General features: G+C 43.4%; 1 protein-coding gene across 1 annotated transcript in view; it reads right to left on the bottom strand.

The window, feature by feature from the left end:
• BTRC (beta-transducin repeat containing E3 ubiquitin protein ligase) overlaps positions 1-22,658 on the bottom strand; it is a 176,696-nt gene that overhangs the window by 141,643 nt on the left and 12,395 nt on the right. The window contains 2 exon segments of the mRNA XM_048859264.2: positions 3,586-3,654; positions 21,857-21,910. Of these exon segments, the coding sequence (XP_048715221.1) occupies positions 3,586-3,654; positions 21,857-21,910 (123 nt within the window).

Below are 22,658 nucleotides of genomic sequence, written 5' to 3'. Positions count from 1 at the left end.
TATGTTATGCAACTACCACACACGAATGTTTTGAGGACTACTTAAATACGTGCACAGCACTGTACATTTTCAAAATTCTGTATGAGTGCCACATATTAACTTTCCTCCCCAAAAAACCAGTGTATGCATTTTTAAATTCAAATAATCTGAAGTCTCTAGGTACTCACTGGAAATACAGAATATATCTTTCAGAAGGTAAGGAAGGTATGTCAGTGACGGTATTACAAAACAGGGACAGAAACAATCTCTCTGGACATTTCTTCGAGGAAAGCTCAGCTTAAAAGGACGGATCCAGATTTCACTGAGGTCATGATTTTTATACCCATTTTTCCAGCTGACTTGACTGATGTATAGCCGATCCATATCTCAAATGCCTTCTCTGATTATAGTGGCCTTTCCTGGCGCCAATCTAGCTAAGGTAAGCACCGGAGTTTCCAGTATAAAATATTTGTACAGGTTTATAACTTGGCTCTAAAAATTCTACTCCAGGATACTGTGGGTGGTAGGGAGGGTCAGATGAGCTCATTATATTAAACTCTTTATGTGATACAATACTAAGGCACAATGGTACATGAAGGGCAAGGGTCAGTTTTAACTCTGAATTACCTTGCTCTCACCAGTCACCTAAACAATATTTAGTTTTCTTGTTAATGTAATCAAAGACATTTAAGCTAATTAACAGCTTTAATTTATCTGACTTCACAATTCAATTTAAAACATATAGGATCTCTATATATAAACAGGAATGGGAACAAAATATTTCTATCGATCTTATTTATGTACACATTAAACCTAAAAAACCTTTCCCTGTGGAAGCCAATTTTAGTTAGTTTTCAAAAGGCTCAGCTTTAAGGGGATGGGATGTTCCACACTGTTGGAAAACACAATGCTGCCATTTGAAGAAAGAAGATTAAATCAAGAACAGGGCTGAACAAAAGAACTGCAGGTGTTTGTCTTTTACCAAAGGATGAACTTATAGGAACCCAGACAGAAAATGGAGCTTTACAGATTACTTAAAAGTCTGTTCTTTAAATCAAAATGTATTTCTGGTCATCTGTATTGTACTTCCTCTAGACCACATATGTATATAACACAGCTCTCTGCTACACCACAGCAACATTAAATATAAAAACTTGCTATTAAAGGGCAGAGGGTAATGGCATTAGTGTGGGCGACCCATGCTCAGGTAGTGATCAACTATTAACTCCACTTCAAGTAGGCTGAAAATATGCAAGTGTTGCCAGCACGGTTTTTAGATAAAATTGTCAGTTTTATGGATATTTATAGTATGTGTCCAGTCTTGCAGAACTCCATCTTCCTCCATCTCATTTGTAATATAAACTGCTTTTATCCCACATTAATACATTGTGTTACTGGAATACTTCTCATTCTGTATAAGCAAGGCAGCAGATCAATACCCGGCTACACTGAGGAAACGAACCATTACCGCGGAATCCTGTTAAAAGCACACTTAGAGGAATAAACTTGATGCATAACCATAGCGCCATTCTATCTGAATAAATATTTAGGTTTGTGCATATTTTTAAAGTAGCTTTTTGACTCAAATCCTATTTTTAAAAAGGCCATTATAACAAGTCACCTAAAACTAAATCCATTTCACTTCAATCTCTTACCATCTCTGCTACTTACCCGAACTATGTGTTTAAAAAAAGGCTTCTCCCCCGCCCAACACCACCACACACACACATGCACGAGCCACTTTACTCCTGTAATTCCTACTGTGAAATCATAGCACTGAATTTGTGACAGCTATTTCCATCGGGGGGAGGGGGGACGGGGGCGGGCACAAGAATAGGTCTGTAATTTCACTGAAGGATCAAGCAGAAGGAGAAGCAAAACAGAGGAAGATGTTTATTAATACTCAACAGCGGCACAGTGAAATCAGAAAGATACCAGCCACAGACACTGATTTTTTGAAAGATTCTTTTTTTTTTTAATTTGCTCCACTGTGAAAGACTCCATATAAAAGGCTCACTTCTGAACATGGTAAATTTTTATACATTTATTTATATTTTGCATGTATAAAATGCACCCTTCCATATGTACCTGAGCACTTGGTAAAAACTTATGAAAATCTACCTCAGTCACAATCTAGATAATCCTTTCCCTACCACACCCTCCCAGGCCACCACCTCGGACAAAAAGGATGTTGTGCCCTGTAGGACAACAAATTTGGGCTGGGAGACAGACATTAACTGCAAAGCTGAGGTCCCTCTACTGAAATAACCTGCCTCCTCCCCAGTTATGTTTAAATTAAGAAAACATTAGCGTCAGTGCCCTAGCTGACCTTCGCTAGTGTGAAGGACTATGGAGAAAGAGATGGTTTCTCAGACAGTCAGGGTTCAAGCCCCAGAGAACTCTTTCGGAATATTAGAAATTTACAAAGGTGCATTTGTTATATTAAAGACCACTGCTTTGGATTAATAATATAGGACCCAATCTCCACTGCCTCTTAAGCATTCAAGCAATCTTAACTCCACTGAAATCAATAGGAGTTAAGAGTACAATGAACTTTGAAGGATCAGGTGCTCGGTTATTACTCATAAGATAGTGAGACACGACTTGAAAGACCCAAGACCATTAATAACCCCACTCAAACCTGTTATAAAATTGATCATGTGAGATTAAGTTTATTCTGGTTTTTATTTTCTCCCATCCACCACAAGTGACTTGTCTCTTTGTCTGTTTCTATTGGGCTCACAGTACCACAGATTCTTTCAACACCACCCTTAATCATTTTCACAACTCTAGTTGCCACGACAACAGGATGCAGCTTATCTGTGCTGTTTTCATTTTTCCAGTTTTCGTTGCCATAACAACGCAATCATTCTGGCTTCCTACAAAAACAGCAACTTTAACTCCGTCTTCTCAAGGACACTGGATTCTCCCATGAAAATACATGGGCAAGGATTAGCTTTATACCCACAATTTTAAAATTAGAAGATTCTTTTGAAGGGAATTTTACACTCATCGAAGTGAGAGGCTGACAGCAACCGCTAGAGCCCAGCTGCCGAGACATCAAAAGCTTTGCCTTTAATAATAGCTCAAGTAATATAGCATTAGGCCTTCTGAGCAGGGACTCCCAATAGTGTCAGATTGTGTCAAACTACAGGATTGTTATGTGATGTGAGCAAATGTCCACACTTGTTTCACCCAATCAAATCTGAATTAGGCTCTAGATGTTGTGAGTCTCAGGTGTATTAACCCACTGGCCTTCACATTATTACCACCACCATACACCCTTACATTTGAAGACTCATTTTAATTCTGTAATTTGAGCTGTTGCTGCAGATTTCTTTTCAGACTCGAATCCATTCCCCCTTATGGCAATTCTGTTTTGAACTTTCCTTCATAAGAAGTATAAATGCCTAAGATTTGTGAAGAAAAGGTGATGCATGCATAACATGCACATATACAAAACCCACAAATATATGACTATGCAAGATATTAGCTTACACAGCACTGTAACTTAATAGGGCCTTTACATGTACTTTACTACTGAGACAAGCACAAGTGTCTGGCACAATCCCTCACAAGAGATGAGAAACAGGAATACAATCCAACCTGCTTTAGCCATGCTTGGTATCCAGAAGATGTAAGTTGGAATCCATCTTTGGGCATATGTATTCGGGGCTAGGAGAGAATAAACATAAGAGAGACCTCCTTTTACATTTGGACCTGGCTAACCTAACCTAATTTCTGGATGATCTTAAGCAATGTAAATGTTTTTAGCCACACATGCAGTTTCAGTCCCCAGATAAGCTCCTGCTAAAAATCACTATTCTAGCCTCAGCTTCCCTGAGGGCTTGATACTTTTCCTCATTAGCAAAGAAAACCAACATTTTCCACTATTTTACATTACGGCCTTGTGCATACTGGCACTTCTCTTAAAATCCCCCCCAAATTACTACAACTGCAGCTCTAATGGCAGGCGCACTAGTATAGACCAGCCGGTGGCACGTTTCCCACTGGGCAGTGGTAAAATGCCAGCAGCTAGTCTACACTAGTGCTTCCACCATTGCTACCCCCCTAGTGGGAGCTGCTCCAGCCATAGCACAATGGTGAGACATCTCAAAAACACCAGTGCAGAGAAGGCTCAGCCTGGCTGGCGGTGGTGATGGTAAATATTAGCACCAAACAAGTTACATGTATAAGTTAAAGACGAACACAATCCCTCTCCACCACATTTTATACACAACTATTGTTTCCTCCCCTGTCGAGTCTAGGAAAACACAAGTCATTAGGTTGGTCCCAATATACTACAGGTGGACATGGCAATTTTTTGGTATTTTTGCCAGCTATAAACAGTCTGCCATCACATTATTTTGCAAACCAAAGGAACCGTTACAATCTAATGGACTCAACAGTGCCCCCCAATGTGGGAGATGTAAAGAAATTGACAAAACTGTATCTTACATAAATTGTTTCTGCCTTGAGTGTAGAATATTATATACACAGAATGGGTGAAGCAGAAAATGAAGTCACAGTGGACCAATAAACCTTTAACGAAATGGGGAGGAGGTGGTTATCCCTGTTTTTGTTTCAGACCCTAGGGAGTAGGACATACTCAGCTCCAGTTCTACCGCTGAACAGAAGCCTGAACATTAGCAGTTCAAAAGAGATTTATTAATACTAAGTTCCTTTTGCTCACCTCTGGTGGAAATTAAACACCTTTCAAAAGCAGTAGAGAGACTAACCCCAGTGTCCTGGCCAACAATCCCTGTCAAGCACAAGTTTTAATAACCGAAACTGTGCTGGTGAGCTATTGCCAAGCATAGATCGCTGGCAAACGTGGCAGCTGAGTCTCTGCATTAGCAATATTTAATGCACTAATTGGATAGCAGAAACACAACATGATTTAGTGCAGCGTCTCTTATCCGTTCCAGACAATTGTACCCCTTTCAGAAGTGTGATTTGTCTTACGTACGCCAAGTTTCTCCTTACTTAAAAACAACTTGCTTACAAAATCAGACATAAAAATACAAAAGTGTCACAGCACACGATTACTGACAAATTGCTGACTTTCTCGTTTTTACCCAAATCAATTGGAATATAAATATTGTACTTACATTTCAATGTATAGTATATAGAGCAGTATAAACAAGTCATTGTCTGTATGAATTTTAGTTGTATTGACTTCGCTAGTGCTCTTTATGTAGCCTGTTGTAAAAGTAGGCAAATATCCAGATGAGTTGATGTCCCCCCAGGAAGACCCCTGTGTACTCCCAGGGGTACGCATACCCCTGCTTAAGAGCCCCCTGCTTTAATGGACTGAGTGCATGGCTGGGAGCAGGGTGCTCCTGATCCTAACTCTAGCTCTGCCACCAGCTTGGCAGGTGGTTCGCTCGTCTCTGTAAAACAAAGATAATACCGATTTAACCCGTCTCACAGGGCGGTTACATTTAGCTGATGTTTCTATACACGTAGCTATTGACCTATTCAATGTAAGTGCTAAGTATCAAGAAGAAAGCACTGTACAGCAGGGGTTCTCAAGCTTTTTCTTTCTGAGGCCCCCCCTGCATGCTATAAAACCTCCACGGCCCACCTGTGTCACAACTGATTTTTTTGCATATAAAAGCCAAGGCCGGTGTTAGGGGGTAGCAAATAGGGCAACTGCCTGGGGCCCCATGCCACAGGGAGCCCCATGCAGCTAAGCTATTTCAGGAGTCAGCTTCAGCCCCAGGTGGTGGGGCTCAGGGCCTCAGGCTTCAGCCCCATGCAGTGGGACCTCAGCTTTCTGCCCTGTGCCCCAGTGAGTCTGATGCTGGCCCTGCTTGACGGACTCCCTGAAACCTGCTCGCGGCCCCCCGGGGGACCCAGACCCCTGGTTGAACCACTGCTGTACAGGACCACATTTTGTTTTATATAAGTACTGTAGTCACTTTTTCCTTTAAAGAATCAAAAAAATCTCATAATTAAGCCAAAATAATGATCTTATGACTAAAGGCATGGCTACATCGGGGGGTGGGGGGAGGGAGGGAGGCATAGCTCAATGGTTTGAGCATTGACCTGCTAAACCCAGGGTTAAGAGTTCAATCCTTGAGGGGGCCATTTAGGGATCTGGGGCAAAAATTGGGGATTGGTCCTGTTTTGAGCAGGGGGTTGGACTAGATGACCTCCTGAGGTCCCTTCCAAACCTGATATTCTATGATACACTGGAAACTTCAAAGTGCTGTCGTGGGAAAGCTCTCGTGGCAGCGATTTGAAGTGCGAGTGTGGTCGCGCACGAGGGCTGGGAGAGAGGTCTCCCAGCGCTCCAGATAATCCACCTCTGCGAGGGAATTAGCTCAGAGCGCTCGGAGCCGGTCTACACTAGCACTTCAAGGCGCTCAGACTTGCTGCGCTCAGCGGGATGATTTTTCAAACCCCTGAGCCAGCAAGTTAGAGCGCTATAGAATGTAAGTGCAGACAAGCCCTAAGGCACAGTGCTGGGAGTCAGGCCTGGATACCAGTCCAGATTTACCACTACCAGTGAGAACGTGGGCAAATGGCTTCACTTCTCTCTATACTTCAGTCACCTCATCTGTAGAAGGGGGATAATACTAATCTACCACTTAGGAGTAAAAAGAAAAGGAGTACTTGTGGCACCTTAGAGACTAACCAATTTATTTGAGCATGAGCTTTCGTGAGCTACAGCTGTAAAGCTCATGCTCAAATAAATTGGTTAGTCTCTAAGGTGCCACAAGTACTCCTTTTCTTTTTGCGAATACAGACTAACACGGCTGTTCCTCTGAAACCACTTAGGAGTGGCATGCTGCTTCATGTTTATAAAGCTCATCAGGATGGGACAATTTAAATAACCAATATAAATTTATTATTTAAACTACTTGGATTAAAAAAAAAACCTCAGGCTAAGACTCTCTTTGTAAAAACTGGTTTCAGAGGAACAGCCGTGTTAGTCTGTATTCGCAAAAAGAAAAGGAGTACTTGTGGCACCTTAGAGACTAACCAATTTATTTGAGCATGAGCTTTCGTGAGCTACAGCTCACTTCATCAGATGTTTCCCGACATCTGATGAAGTGAGCTGTAGCTCACGAAAGCTCATGCTCAAATAAATTGGTTAGTCTCTAAGGTGCCACAAGTACTCCTTTTCTTTTTGTAAAAACTAATTTGAAAATACACACTATTGAAACTTTTGATTAAAATATATAAATGAACTAAATTAAAAATGCTGTTCTCAAAATGCTGCCACTGGTAGAGTGTCTTATTGGAATTTTATAAAACTTATAAGCAAAAAAAAAAAAAATAAACCCTGAAAATTAAAGGCCTAATCCTGCAAACACGGAGGCCTGGTTGGGTCTACACTACATACCTACAGCGGTATAACGACATTGCTCAGGAGTGTAAAAAATCCACTGACCTAACCCCGCGCCTTGTAGACAGCACAATGTCGGCGGGACAGCTTCTCCCAGTCACACAGGTACCGCCTCTCACGGAGGCGAATTAACTACACCGACAGGAGAAGCTCTCCCGGAGACACAGGAGAATCTTCTCCAAAGCGCTGCAGCTGTGCCACTGTACATGAAGACAAGCCCTTACTCAGGCATTTAACTTTATTTACATGAGCAGTCTTACTGATTTCAGTGGGACTACTCATGCTTAACTACGCATGCACACAAGTGTCTGCAGCACCAAGCTAAAATTTTATTTTTGTTAACATCTCTTAGTAGCATAAAATCTTTATTTTGAGGTGACAAAGTCACGTCAGGTGTTAATAGAAAGTTATTTAGACTTCCAGAGGATTAACAAAGTTACTGTAAACTTTTTTTATGGACACAGGCTAAATTTACAAAAATAGGAACCTAAACTTCAGTTCCTAGCCCATATTTGGCAGAAGAGCATCTAAGTGACTTAGGCCTAGCGTACACAGCTTTTGTAAGAGTGTAACTCATTTGGCAGGGTGTGATCTTCTACCAGAGTAGTTATACTGGTAAAACTCCTATTGTGGATAGTTTTATCAAGGTGCCTCATACCAATATGGCTTATTCCTCTACCTTATATGGGAATAAACTATGCCAGTAAAAGACACCTTTATAGTGGTATAACTGCATCCACACTAGGGGCTCTGTACCACTTTAACTAAACTGGTGCAACTCGTGTTCCTAAGGGCTTGTCTGCACTCAAGTCCTGTTAACTTCGAAGTCCAAACTCTGGTGGAAGAGTATAGTTAGGTCAAAGCATTTCAGCTCTGACTTTTGGAAATTTAATATATTTGGGAGGAGGTGTTGGGTGCTAAAATAAAGGATGGGCTATTTGTTTATCTATTTTGTGTTTGAGTTGTTACAATACAGATGAGAATGAGGCCCCAAACTTAGCATTTTCAGCATAAATGAGCAGTTTAAGTAGAGAGGCCTGGAAAACAGCAATTCTGAAAGACCTATGAGCGATAACAGAACTACAGCTCCAAATGACTCAAGTGGGAGCTGTGCGGTTAGCACTTCTGGAAAAAGGCAGCTTATTTAGTTGCTTAAGTATGGGCTGAGGCCTTGTCTACAAGACACAGCTGCACCACTCACTAAAATCACCTTTTAAACCAATCATCACTCAAACCTTTCAGATGTATTATTTTTCAATAACGTTGCAGTTCTATCAGAAAAGCAATCAATTCGCTTGGCAAGATCTATTTTTTTTTTTTACAAATATATACTACTTATTTCTCATGGTTTCATTATTCTCCACTAAATGAGTTATCTTAATATTTGCTCCATTATTGTACATGTGACAGAAGATAGTCTTACCGGGGTGGTACCTGCCAAAATAATTTCTCTCTCTTCCTTTGATGACTGGTGCTACTTTTTCTTTTCCTCTAATCTTACAGTACTTTAAAAAACAGCTGCCGGTGGCACAGTAACTGCTAACTCCATTAATGGCAGTGTCACAAACCTGTTATCTGCCCTGTATCAGTACCTTACCTGTAACGCCTTCCTTGCTTTGAAAGCGGCTTATCATTATCACCAAAGACTGATTTTTAAAAGGAGTTCACACTATCTCAGCCTTTTTCTGAGTCAAATTTAATCTCCACTTGTATTTATTAGTAGGCCCTCGTTCTCTCTAGCACTTCTTCCTGCCCCAACCCCCAGCTATATTAAAACTCTTGTTATTCGCCATAACCCAATGGACCAGAATAACTCATTTTGTTTTTTGCTGCCCTTGTCTTTTCCCTACAAGCATTAGCTGACTGTATTCTTCTTTAGTTACCTCGTCCTCTTTTCCAGGTTTAACCTAATAGATTTAACAGTCCCTTGTGAGGTCTGGAATGGCTGACTTCTCAGAATGAGTCAAGACTTTAAAATCCTATGGAAGCCGCTTCTTTACCCTCCAAAAGGCTGGTTTTTAGAGGACATTAAACTATGGGCCCGAGTTCCTATTTTCTAAGCCTACCACAACCCCCGAAGGCTTACAATATTTGAGTCACAGCTGGAGCTGTGGTTACGACACAGTTTAAATATCCACCACTTCACAGTGCAATTTGTTTTAAAAATCAAATCAGACACAGTGTCATAAACAAGTGCTAATTAAGTACCCAGCAGGTACAGTGATCCTTGTGCAAGAAGGGTTCTTAAATATCTGCACCTCCACTTCGATTAAAAAAAAAAAAGGATAACTATACCACAGTGGGATCATTATAAAATGAAATGGTACATGAATGGTACATGAAAGACAAAATCTTTAGGACAAAATCTGATTGTTGCCACACCTGTATATCTTATCACATGAGAAGCAGGGGAAGTGCATTGAAAAAAAAGAACGTCCTTGTATCAGCATGGAATCTATATGTGCTAATTATTTAACACCGCAGAATGAGTTACTGGGTTTGATTAAATAATATTTTTAAAGCATGTAATAGAAAGAGGAGACAGCAGCCTCTATAGCATCTTCACTCCATGCAATTCAAATCAAGAAGGCTGGAAATTGAACCCACATCTCCTTCATGACACTACAGAACAAATGCTGGGTTGGTTATACTTTTAATTCCTTTTAAATAGTATCTTAAGTATTTCTGTGCAGTAATTTGTTGTACCACCTCATCTGGTGAACAGGAAAACTGACTTTCTGAAAATTTCCTCAGAATTTCAAGGTCCACATACCCCTTAACCAACAGACTCTCAGTCTGCATGGCAGAATTAGACCGATCCGTCACTGATCGGAAAGGGCATGCCCAAGTGCACTGAAGAGCCCTCCAACTGAGACCACTTCCATAGCACAGAACGATAAGCCCTGTGGACTGGGATTTAATGAGTTTATATATACTACAGTAATAAGGTGAACTCCTACTGTAAAGCATAACATTACGACCCCATTTGAATGGCCCAAACAGGTCGTCTTATTGTAGTGGCCAAAGAAATACTCCAAACGAGAGAGTTGGATCTGTGGATCTTGTAACTCAGAGAAAGGATTATTTTACAGAATCATAGAAACATAGGGCTGGAAGAACCTTGAGAGGTCCTCTAGTCCAGCCCTCTGTGCTGAGGCAGGACCACTCTTGGTCCAACTTCCAATGATGGGGATTCCACAACCTCTCTTGCAAGACTAATCGAGAGCTTAACTGCCCTTACAGTTGGAAAGTTTTTCCTGATATCTAATTTAAATCTTCCTTGCTGCAGATTAAGCCCATTACTGCTTGGACTACCTTCAGCGCTTTGTACCACTTGTCTCTGGATGGAGCTCTTAACAGGTCATTAAGGAATGGACAGAGGTAAATCTCTTCCAACATAAGAGCAGCTACCAAGACAACTAATACCTTCATAAATACCTCGGGTGCTGTGGTGTGGCCAGGTGGTAATGAACTATATTGGAAGTGTTGGACTCCAACGGTGAAAAATGGATACGTTTGCAGTGAGACAGATGAATGGGGATGTGGAGGTTTGCATCTTTCAAATCTATTGATTTCATCTAAACAGACTGTCACTGTTATGAACTAACATTTCCATTTTGAATCTGGACTTTTTCAAGAACCTATTGAGGTGTTTCAGGTCAAGCACTGCCCTGCTGATCCCTGATTTCTTCTTGACCAGGCACAGAATGGAGTACAAGGTTGGTCTATTTTCTGGGCTGCAACTCATTCTGTTGCTCTAATCTGCAGGAAATGAAGGTTTGCTGGCTGCATTTCCCCACTCTTGAGGGTTCCTGGGAATGGGAGGAGGGGAGTTAAGTATATCCAATGCATAACCTCTTAGGACAAATTCCAGAACCCACTTGCCAGAGATGATCTGAGGCTTAATATCCACAAACTGAAATAGACCATGCACTATGTGCTACTCCATCCCAGTTTGCTTTGACTGAGAATCATGAGTTTTGGTAGGAAGGACCAGATGGTCTTGTGGATGTATCATTCTTGGATTGGCCAACTCCGGTTCTAGATCACTTTCTCCAAAATAGCTGGGATTCTCTCATCTGCTAAGCTTGATGGTTTGGAAGCCTCAAAAGGATTACTTGAATTCTAAATAGGATTTATATTCCCTGGGATACAAAGGCAGCCTTCGTGTTTCTCCTGAGTGTGGTGCCCAAACTCCTGTTTTTGGGGTCCTTAGATCCTAATTCTCAATCAGCAGGTGTTGCAGTTTCCTTGAGTAGGTATGTCAGGGTGGCACCAATCTTAGAAATAGAAACAAAATCTGATTTAAACATTGTAAAACTGACAGTTCTTAGCCACCTTGCTTAGTCTCGCAGGTTTCTCGGGCGATCCCTATTCTTCCTCAATCACATCTATCAGGGCCAGAAGGTTTGGTTCTGGATCCTGAGAGAATACTTTTGAGTTTTGTCACTGCTTTTCTGAGCTGGTTCCTCTTCTTCATCTTTCACAGACTTTTCTCAAGGGGTAGAGCTAAACTGGAAACTGCCCTGGATTCGAAGAAGTCTAACTGGAAACGTTTTTCCTGCTTTTCCTCCTCCTGCGGTTCCTGTTCCAAATCTAAAAAAGTTATCCCTCCTCCTAGGAGAACGCTAAGGACTCCTGGGCCTGCAAGATCTGGATTTGTGCTTCATTCTCTTAGACCTGTCCCTCTCTGGAGAATCAGCATCAGAAAGCTGTGAAACAGATGCAGATAATGGATTCCTTTGCCTGCACCCTGCCACAAATTTGCAGAGATCCGCATCCAGGATCTCCACAAGTAGAGTGATTCCAAGAACACACATACCTGCTTTCCCCTTCTTCTTGCCTTTCTCCCTGCTGCGCTCACAGGAGTGAGTGGTGATAGGGGGCATATCTAGTGTCTCAGGAGTAAAGAGAAACCAGACCCTTAAATTTGCAATGAGAGGGAAGACCAGAAACAGTTACAGAAAGCAAATTTATAGCCAATCTTTTTTTAAATGATGGTTCTTTGCTCTGCAGCAGGCAGTCTGGTAGATCATCCTGAAGCTATGGCAGCAGAACAAAAAACTGGCAAGCTCTTCAGTGTAGCTGGCCACATCCCCCTGTATCAGTGACTGAGAGATTGTTAACCAGTGAGCTCTCAGATCTGTGGGTCTTGTGGAAGAAAATATAAAGGAATTTGTAATACATGTTTTAGAAGTACTGTCATTGTTTCAGTATCCCCATTTAGTGAATGGGACTGATGTGTCTCAGTGTGTGTGGAGGGGGAGGGGGTGATATTTTAATGATGTAACACTACTTCCTAGAAGAATGACAAGTTTCATGAGGCAGATTAGGACTAAGAATATTCAGATCCCATTCGAAACAGACAGTTTCAAACCATTTTAAAAATTAATTTTAAGGATAAAATGTGTTACCTTAACAGGTTGTTAGCGAATTGTAAAATTAACCCAAACATGGTTAGAAGCAGACGACTGGATGTTAGGAGATCTGGATTCTCCACTCTTCTCCATTATCAATTTACTTTGTGACTTTAAGAAAATTACTTCACCTTTCTGAGACCCAGTTTCCCCTTCTGCAAATCACAGATAATATATACCCACTCCTGTAAAGTGCTTTGAGAGCCTCAAAGACGCACTATAAAGTACTGTTGTTTAAGATACAGAACATATCTTAACACGAACTCTGAAAAGGTCTGATTTTCAGTGGTTTCTATGGGGTCCAGAATTTTCTCAGTCCTAATCTGCCACAGGAGGCTGTCAAGATAACGACTTCATGTTTGACTGTTATTAATTATATTTTAAACACTTAATATTTAGATGAAGCACTTAGAAACTCTATAGTTTTCCTTTAACTCTTCTGTTTCCCTAGACACACAAATACTACATTCAGCAAGTCTGTATGAGCACCTAAAATTCTGTATAAATAAGTGACCTGGCTGAGCAGTCTCTGAAAAAAACTATTGTAGAGAAAAAGGTCGGGTTGGGGAAATACTAGGAGGGTTGCAGCCAGACTGGTTGAATACAGCTATCCACATACACCTTACACGTAAAATTCCACCATCACACACAGGCATAGATTATGGCAGCCATTACAAGTGAATAAGGAAATTGCAATAGCTGGTTCCAGCTTTTTTTTTTTTTCCCCTCCCCTTTCCCCTTCTCATTTGGGATTAAATTTTTAAGACTACCAAATCAAGCTGCTGAACACTTTGCTGGCCTTCCAAATGGATATTTTACTGCAAATACAGATGTGCTGTACACACACACATTTTTAACGAACCAATTAATATAGTCAACAATGCCACTTGTCAAATGAGAAGAAAGTGGAATTCCTCCACCACTCACATCACTGTAACCAAAGTTTCATCATTTCCAAGTTAACTATAAATGGGCTCCACTGTGATCAGAAATAGGTATTTTTTCAATAAAAAGCATGATGACATAAACCAAACTGCTAACATGGGAACATCTTGGAATAAGAGCTTGCTGTTGGGACCCATCCAACTGCCAACAGATATTTGCAACCTGAAGTGTTTTCTGATCACCTTTTCAAACTCTTTGATAATGTGGACCACATCTTAATAGAAATATCAGCTCACACCTCTCTTGCCATTCACAATTACTGAAATCAAGTAACATCCCTGTGACAAATGTTTACATGGAAAAGGAATAATAAGACAGTTGAGTAGGGTATTTTTATTTTCTTTTAATGTGAAATAGCATCTGGAAACAAGGAGTCAGCACTATGCAACCAGCCAGCTCTTTGAGGCTCACTAATAAGTCCGCCACAGACCACAGTTAAGTTGTTTTATTCAGTGAGAACTACTGAACTAGGCAACCTAAGAGTGGTTTACATTATCTGCATGGTCTCACTGGGATATACACAGAGATAATGTTGAAATAAGGAACGGTACAGAGTTCAAGCATAGGAGTTTCTGGTCGTCAGGGGATAAGGTACAGATTATCGAGGGGTGCAAAATGCGTTTTAGGAGCTGGTGGAGCAAGGATCACATAATAATCTGCAAACTCCCCGACTGGGGGAAAAGTTTAACCGGTCAGAGTACAGACATCGAGATATGGGGTAAGTTATCCACACAACAGCTACATTCGGTATGCTGGGTATAGTGAGTGAATACGGGGGTGGGGATGGGTCTACCCTCATTTGGTAGGGTTTAATGTACAGCGGGTTTACGGTTCCAGTTCATACGGTCCGATGGGGAAGGCCTCTCAGTCTCTTTCCCACAGTGTGTGCACAGTGTCGTACCGGCTCACTCCTCCTGGTACTGTCGGTGGCCGGTGATGTGCTCGATATAGATGTCCCTGGACCATCGGATGGTGTCCGAGACCATGAGGCGCCGCATGAGCCGTGCGTAGCGTCTACCGATCCCGCAGGTCCGCAGCACACGCTCGTTGCAGGGGTCCCAAGCGCCCAGGGCTCCGACAATCAGGGCGTCCAGCTGCACCTCATAGCCCTTCGCTCTCAGGGTGTCGGCCAGAGGGGCGTATTTTTCCAGTTTCCGAGCTCGAGCTTCTCGGAAGGCCGGGGTCCTGTTCTCGAAAGGGACCGTAATGTCGACGAGGATGATCTTTTTCTGGGTTTCGTTGGTGACGACCACGTCGGGTCGTAGCGGGCTGTCGGTACCGGAGATGGCGCAGTTCACGGCGACCTCCCCCAGGCTAGGTGAGATGGCTTTCACCAGGCGGTTCTGGATGGCGTTGTGGCGCAGCTGCCAGGCTCTGGAGTGGGGCTTGCAGCTGCACAGGACATGGGGCAGGGTCTCGTTGGAGTAGCCGCACTTCCTGCAACGCTTGTCTCGGTTCCCGTGGCGGACGGCTCCGTTGAGTGGGACGCAGTTGAGCCGGGCGCGGTGGATGAACCGCCAGTCGGCGAAGCGGGTGAAGCCGCCCCCGGCGAGGAAGTGGTTGCTGGCGTCCCACTTGCTGGTCAGTTCGAAGGCTTTTCCCTGGTCCGGCTTGCGCTTCAGGGCTTCTACGTACAGCGAGTGGGTGGCTGCCTTCAGGGTCTTTTCCAGCAGGCCCCTGGCGCTCGGGGTGACGATGGTGTTGCCCTCGGACCCGATCTGTGGCACCAGGACACCCAGCTCCTGGCGCTCCTCACACCACTCCCAGCGGCAGCCGATGCGTTTCCCCAGGCGGCGCGTGGCGTTGCGGGCGCGGGACCACAACACTCACTCCTTTTATTCTTCCTAGAAACCTTCCTTACCCGCTTCTGTATCCCATGCCAGTTTGACCCTATGTTGTGTCCTTGTCACTCAATTTATCCCCACTCTTATATATAACACCCTGGCCTAACCAAAGCTTTGTGGTTTGAATGCTTTGATTTACCTTACTAAAGAGAACTATAATTTAGCACCAAATACTCATGAGGAATTATAGCTCTGCTGACTGGCAAATCATTTGCCAAGGCAGATTAGTTTATCTGCATAAAACAAATATCCACCTGCACATTCTAGCACTAATCAGGGCGTGAAATTAAACTTTTTATTCAGTGGGAAATAACTGCTGCAAGGCGGTGATTTAATATGGGAGGCAAATATTAAGGTCAGTCTATTCTCTCTGATGTTTGTAGTATATATAATAAGGGGGAAGGCATGGAGCACCAAATTCTGCTTTTAAGTCTGTGAAACAAAATACTTCAGCGATGCAATAACAAATATTCCATTTGCTTTTATAATTGCATACATTTAATGGAGCAAAGTGGCTAAAATGAAAAATTAAAAGAAGTGTAGGGGTGAGTTAGTGAAGTACCTAAAGCCTATACCATAGAAAAAACTGCAGCCAAAAGCAGACAGTGTGAGTAGAAGAAAGGAAATCAAGGTTTATATTCACATATATACTGATTCCAGAAAACCCACAAACTGAAGGGAAAAAGTGATTACGGTGTAGTTAACTTAAACCACTAAGTAGTCATTTAAAATGCAAAAAAAACCCTGCAACCCTGTATTTAACAACCAGCTTCTATTATACTTATCACAGAATCATACAAATGTAGGGCTGGAAGGGACCTGGAGAGATCATCTAGTCCAGCTTCCTGGGCTGATGCAGGACCAAGTAACTCCAGACCATCTCTGATCGGTGTTTGCTTAGCCTGTTCTTAAAAACATCCAATGATGAGGATTCTCCCCTGCAAGCCTATACCAGAATGTAACTACCTTTTTTGTTAGGCCCAGCAGGATATCAGTGTTTATTTTAGGCATTTTTAAAAGATTTTTATCAATGTAATTTTTGCAGTTGCACAAAATTATGGGTTTTAAGATTATTTTCTATTTTTAAGTAAATGTTCACAGTTGCACTAAATTATGGGGGGGGGGGGGGGGAGTCAGACAATTATTTAAATGACAGACATTGAGATTCAAAACCTTAAAACCTGCTAACCATTCAAACACAAACTGTCAGCATCGCTTTGAAATACACCACGTACATTCCCTTAAATCAAACCCTAAAACTCTCTCAGGCACCGTTTTTCTTACTGCCTACCTGTAAACTTCCATTACTGATGGAAGTATTTCCTTCTGCCTTTTGCGTGCGTACGGGGGGGGATGGACGTTTGACATTTACCAATAATCTAATCCTTCGAAACCTATTGATAATTACAACAATTTTCCTAATATCTAACCTAAACCTCCCTTACTGCAGATTAACCTAAATCTCCCTTACTTCTTGGCCTACGTTTAGTGGACTCAGAGAACAACTGATCACAGTCCTCTTTATAACAGCCCTTACCAGATTTGAAGAGAGTTATCAAGTCGTCCCCCCCCCTCAGTCTTATTTCTCAAAATTAAACATGCCCAGTTTTTCTTTAACCTTTTGTCATAGATCAGGTTTTCTTAACCTTTTATCATTTTTTGACTGTCTCCAATTTGTCCACATCTTTCCAAAAGTGGGGCACCCAGAATTGGACACATTACCCCAGGTCAGACCCCACCAGTTCTGAGGAGAGCAAGACAATTACCTTCCATGTCTTACATACGATACTCCTGTTAATACACCCCAGAATGATATTAGACTTTTTTGCAATCGCATCACACTGCTGACTCATATTTAAGGCTATGAGTTAGTCATGGTTATTTTTAGTAACAGTCGTGGACAGGTCATGGGCAGTAAACAAAAATTCACGGCTCATGACCTGTCCATGACTTGTACTATATGGCCCTGACTAAAACTTGGGCCAGGGAGGCTGCGGGTGCTCTGGGGTGGGGGTGGGTGGGCCATCTGGGGGCTCCACAGGTGCTGGGGGTCATGGCCCGGGATGCCTGATGAGGGACAGCGAGGTGGGGGAAGGCGGGCAGTGGTGTGTGGCCCGGGAATCCTGCTGGTGCTGGAAGGGGGAGGCTTGGCAGGGCTGGCAGGCTTCCTACCCGGCTCCTCGTGTCCCTGCAGCTCCTCGGGAAAAGGCAGGCCATGGGGGGCTCCATGCGCTGCCCCCACCATGAGCTCCAGCTCTGCAGCTCCCATTGGCTGGGAACCGCAGCCCACACCCCAACCCCCTTCCCTACCTCTGAGCCCCCTCCCACAGCAGCAGCCAATGCGGCTGGCCCAGGGGCTGCCTGATTCTTGTTGAATTCAGATCAATTCTCCAATTTGTCAAGGTCATTTTGAATTCTAATACTGTTCTCCAAAGCGCTTGCAACACTTCCCCGCTTGGTGTCACCCGCAAATGTGCAAGTCATGATCCAAGTCATTAAAAATACTGACTAGTGGTGTCCCAGAGGGGTCAGTCCTGAATCTGGTACTAGATACACCCTCCCAGTTTGACAGCAAACAATTGATAGCTACTCCGAGTACAGTCTTTCAACCACTTTCATAGATTCTAAGGCCAGAAGGGACACTGATTATCTGCTCTGACTGCCTGTCTAACACAGGCCACAGAATTCCCCCAAAATAATTCTTAGAGCAGATCAGTTAGAAAAACCCCCAATCTTGATTTAAAAATTGTTAGTGATGGAGAATTCACCATGGCCCTTCGTAAATTGTTCCAATGGTTAATTACGCTGTTTTAAATGTATGCCTTATTTCTAGTCTATATTTGTCTAGCTTCCAGCCATTGGATCATATTAGACATTTCTCTGCTAGACTGAAGAGCCCATTGTTAAATATTTGTTCCCTGAGGGTATGTCTACAATGCAATAAGCACTCGGGCTCAGACTCAGGCTCAAGCCTAACCCCCCTTACATCTACAGATGAACCATGCTAACCCTCAGCTTGGACCTGCGACCCTGCGGGAGTAGAGGGTCTGAGCCAGAGTCAAGCTGGGACCCAAGGTCAAGCCCTGTTGCTTTGCAGTGTTGGTGCAACACCGCTTGACTTGTGTCCTGGGAGTCCGCCAGAAGTAGCGAACTTCCTTAGTCCTCTCTATCCCAACAAGAAAAGGAGGACTTGTGGTACCTTAGAGACTAACCAATTTGAGCATAAGCTTTCGTGAGCTACAGCTCACTTCATCGGATGCATACTGTGGAAAATACAGAAGATGTTTTTATACACAGAGACCATGAAAAAATGGGTGTTTACCACTACAAAAGGTTTTCTCTCCCCCCACCCCACTCTCCTGCTGGTAATAGCTTATCTAAAGTGATTACTCTCCTTACAATGTGTATGATAATCAAGGTAGGCCATTTCCAGCACAAATCTGGTCTGTGTGTATAAAAACATCTTTTGTATTTTCCACAGTATGCATCCGATGAAGTGAGCTGTAGCTCACGAAAGCTCATGCTCAAATAAATTGGTTAGTCTCTAAGGTGCCACAAGTACTCCTTTTCTTTTTGCGAATACAGACTAACACTGCTGTTACTCTGAAATCTATCCCAACAGTCTCCAATTGATTCAACTGAAAACAGAAGCTACCCACCTCTGATGTACAGCTGCAGCTCAGTTAGTCAGCATTAACCCTTCTATTTGTCTTCTGATCACTGAGTTGCAAACACCCCTCAGAGATCCTTTTGTGTTTGCAATGGAAACCGAACAGAACAAGCCTTCTGCAAAGCGTGCTGCTTCATGGTCACGGGAGCACAGCCAGATTTTGGTGAATCTCTGGTGCGAGGCCAGTAAAACTGTGGACTTTAGTGAAGTGCCAGGAATGACCATGCATACCAGCAAATAGCTAAAAAGCTGGCAGCTCTGCAAATTCTCCAGACTGGTGACTAGTGCAGGGAGTGGATTAAGTTGCTTAAGACGGGTACGGGCAGACCAGGGACTAGAACAGTACCTGACAGCTTGCCAACCACATGCCCGTTTTATGAGGGGTTTGACCTGGTGCTGGGAACTGTGCCCAGCACAGAGCCAACCATAGTGCATGACAACCTGGTTAGCCAGGCTGGTGCCCTGCTGTTCCCTGAATCCAGGCTGGTAAATGATGAGAGTCAGCAAGAGGCTCCGAGTGAGGAGCATGAAGTGACTGTTTCTGAAACCAGTCCCAGATCAGGCTGTGGGACAGGATCAACAGGAACAGCTGTTTGATGGCTCTTCCCCACCGCAACCATCAAGGACCACCCCGTGGCCGAGCAAACCCAGAGGAGACAGAAGCCGACCCTGAGCCCAGTAAGTTTGACTCCAATTGAAAAGTTTATTACTACAGTAATGGAAGGGATTTCAGCTCTAAGAACTAATGCAAAAGTTATGAAATGCCCTGGCTACCAGTGTGTATCTGCAAATGGCAGATTGTAACATAGCACCTTGGTGTCTCCCCTCCCTGACCCATGTTGAGCTCAAACCAGCAACCAGGAATTCCAAACAGTAAAGCAGTGGTTCTCGCCCTTTTTTTTTTTTAATTTGTGGACCCCTTTGGAAACCTGTTGTCTGTGTACAGTGCACCCTCACTGTAACATCCTTCATAATAACAAACCTTTAGATATAATGGACCTGGTCCCTGGATCCCACCTCCAGTCCCGAGACTGGAGGAACTGTCAGCCCGCACCGCAGGTGCGGCAGGTCTCTTTTGCTATGATGAACCCCTGGCTATAACAAACAAATGGCTTGGATCCCATTGAGGGGAAAGTAAATCTCTCTTACAGATTGTATCTCCTAGGGTGGTTGTGAGACCTAATGGCTGTTGGTTCCATTGCTGGGAGATGCCTGAATGAGACAGAGAGGAAAAGGAAGGTCTCAGATTAGTTCTGAGATTAGATTAACGAACCAAGGGGTTCGTTATAGAGAGGGCGCGTACTGCATATAACTGAATTCTGTTCAGTCAGTTTTCAGGCTAAGGCTATGTCTACACTACCACTTATGTCATAGAATCACAGAAGATCAGGGTTGGAAGGGACCTCAGGAGGTCATCTAGTCCAACCCCCTGCTCAAAGCAGGACCAGATCAAATACCGTTCCTTTTTTTGGGGGTGTGTGGGGGGGATGGACAGATCCCTAAATGGCCCCCTCAAGGATTGAACTCACAACCAGGCCAATGCTCAAACCACTGAGCTATCCCTCCCCTGTCAGCAAAACTTATGTCACTCAGGGGTGTGAATATTACACACACACACACGCCCCGAGTGACAAATTATGTCAGCATGAGCACTAGTGTGCTCATTGGGGGTGGATTATGTCAACGGGAGAGCTCTCTCCCCCATCGGCATAGAGCGGCTACACAAGAGATCCTACAGCAGCACAGCTGCACCACTGTAATCTCTCTAGTGTAAACATTGCCAAAGTCTTTTGCAGACCCCTTAAGACATAGTCCATGGACTCAGACCGCAGGTCGAGAATCACTGCGATAAAGGACAGATTTAAAGAGCATTTTTAATTGAAAAGCTCAAATTTTTGCTAGGGCCATTTCTAGTTCTTACAGTTAATAACCTTACATTGACAGGTCCTAAAGTCTGCCACACTGTAACTGCTCAGTGATCTATGGAGCAACCCAGAAACAGTGAAGTGTGTGTGTGTGTGTGTCTGTGTGTGTAAGTAAAACTGTTATATTTCCAAATCTAGTCCATTTCAATTAGAGGTTGTCCATGCAGTCCGTGGGTAACAAAATATTCCAAGTACGACTGGGGTGTCAATTTTTGTCCAGAAATGTGCCATGAGCGGGAAGGAGGAAGGCTGTGGAGTTCTGTGTATTTGCATGAAGCCATAACAGGGTAAGCCACGGGTAAGCTAAGGCAGCATCCTGTTAATTCCTTCATGGATTCTGACACACGCCTGGTTGCTGATAGCTGCAAAGTCTTCTTGAAGCAGGAACTCCAGCTAGGTAGTTACATTGCCGGGAAAAGCATATTTTCCAGGGCCACCTCGGTAGCTGACTAGCTCACTACACTCATTGATGTGCTGTTCAATCACTATACGTTTGAATACTTCAGCTGCGTATAGTGTAGATTTCCCACCAATAGCTTGGAATAACATCTCCTTTTTCGATGAGGGCACCACAAACAACAGTTATGTCCTCCAAAACATGAAAGGCTGGAAATGATAGAAAAAGCCTTTGTTGCCAGTGCACTTGTTGCCAACCCCCAACAATCCAATTACTTATGAAATTTTTATAAAACCAAAAAAGCTTATAAATTTTAACTTACCATTGTCTCTGCACTTCTGGAACTGTGATTAACCAGGCTGTATCCAGAGAGATTCTGTGGACAGAAGCATCCCTTTCACAATATATTTTGGTTCAGTTTTGAAATGTAACATTTTATGTCCTTGAGATTCCACAAGAATTAACTCTATGTTCCTTCACTGAGCTACTTTAGACAATAACCCTCTATTTCTTGTCCTATTTCAGGCCCCTTAATCTCCATTGGTTGCTGTACATCCAGAATTTGACGCTTGGCCCAATAAACCTTTGTGGACCGTTCCAGACGGAAGCATTTCTGAGATGAAGTTACAGTCAAAGTTCTTGAGAGGGCTCTCAAAGTTCTTGAGAGTCCAATACCAGCAGCAGAGAGATGAAAGACTGGAACAATAGCATGCTGAGAGGCAGGTGGAAAAGCTAAGGCTTGCCGCTCGGGGGGAGGACAGGGTTTCAGCTGTGGAGCAGTCACTTGCAACACAGTTCCTAGAACAGGAATGGTGGCTAAGGGAGAAGGACAGAGCCCAAAGAACTGTTTGAGTGACTCATCTCCACCATGGCGGGTGGAGCACCGGCTCCTGCTGCCTTTCCCACACCATGACCTGATCTCCCTGCAACGTACCCTCAGTCTAAAAATACCTTGGACAACTCCATGTTGGGGCAGCCCATGCGTTCAAGCCCATAAAAGGCTGGGCAGAGCAACAAGAAGGAAGGCTACTGGGGGTTTCGAACCCCTCTCCTGTGGATACCTCCACCCCCAGCCTGGCACCAAGAACGCAGAAAATGGGGAAAGAAGGGAATGGAGAACATGG

Source organism: Caretta caretta, chromosome 7 (genome assembly GCF_965140235.1).
Source record: "Caretta caretta isolate rCarCar2 chromosome 7, rCarCar1.hap1, whole genome shotgun sequence".
NCBI classification, from domain to species: Eukaryota; Metazoa; Chordata; order Testudines; family Cheloniidae; genus Caretta; species Caretta caretta.
This window is presented reverse-complemented; position numbering and strand designations above follow the sequence as displayed.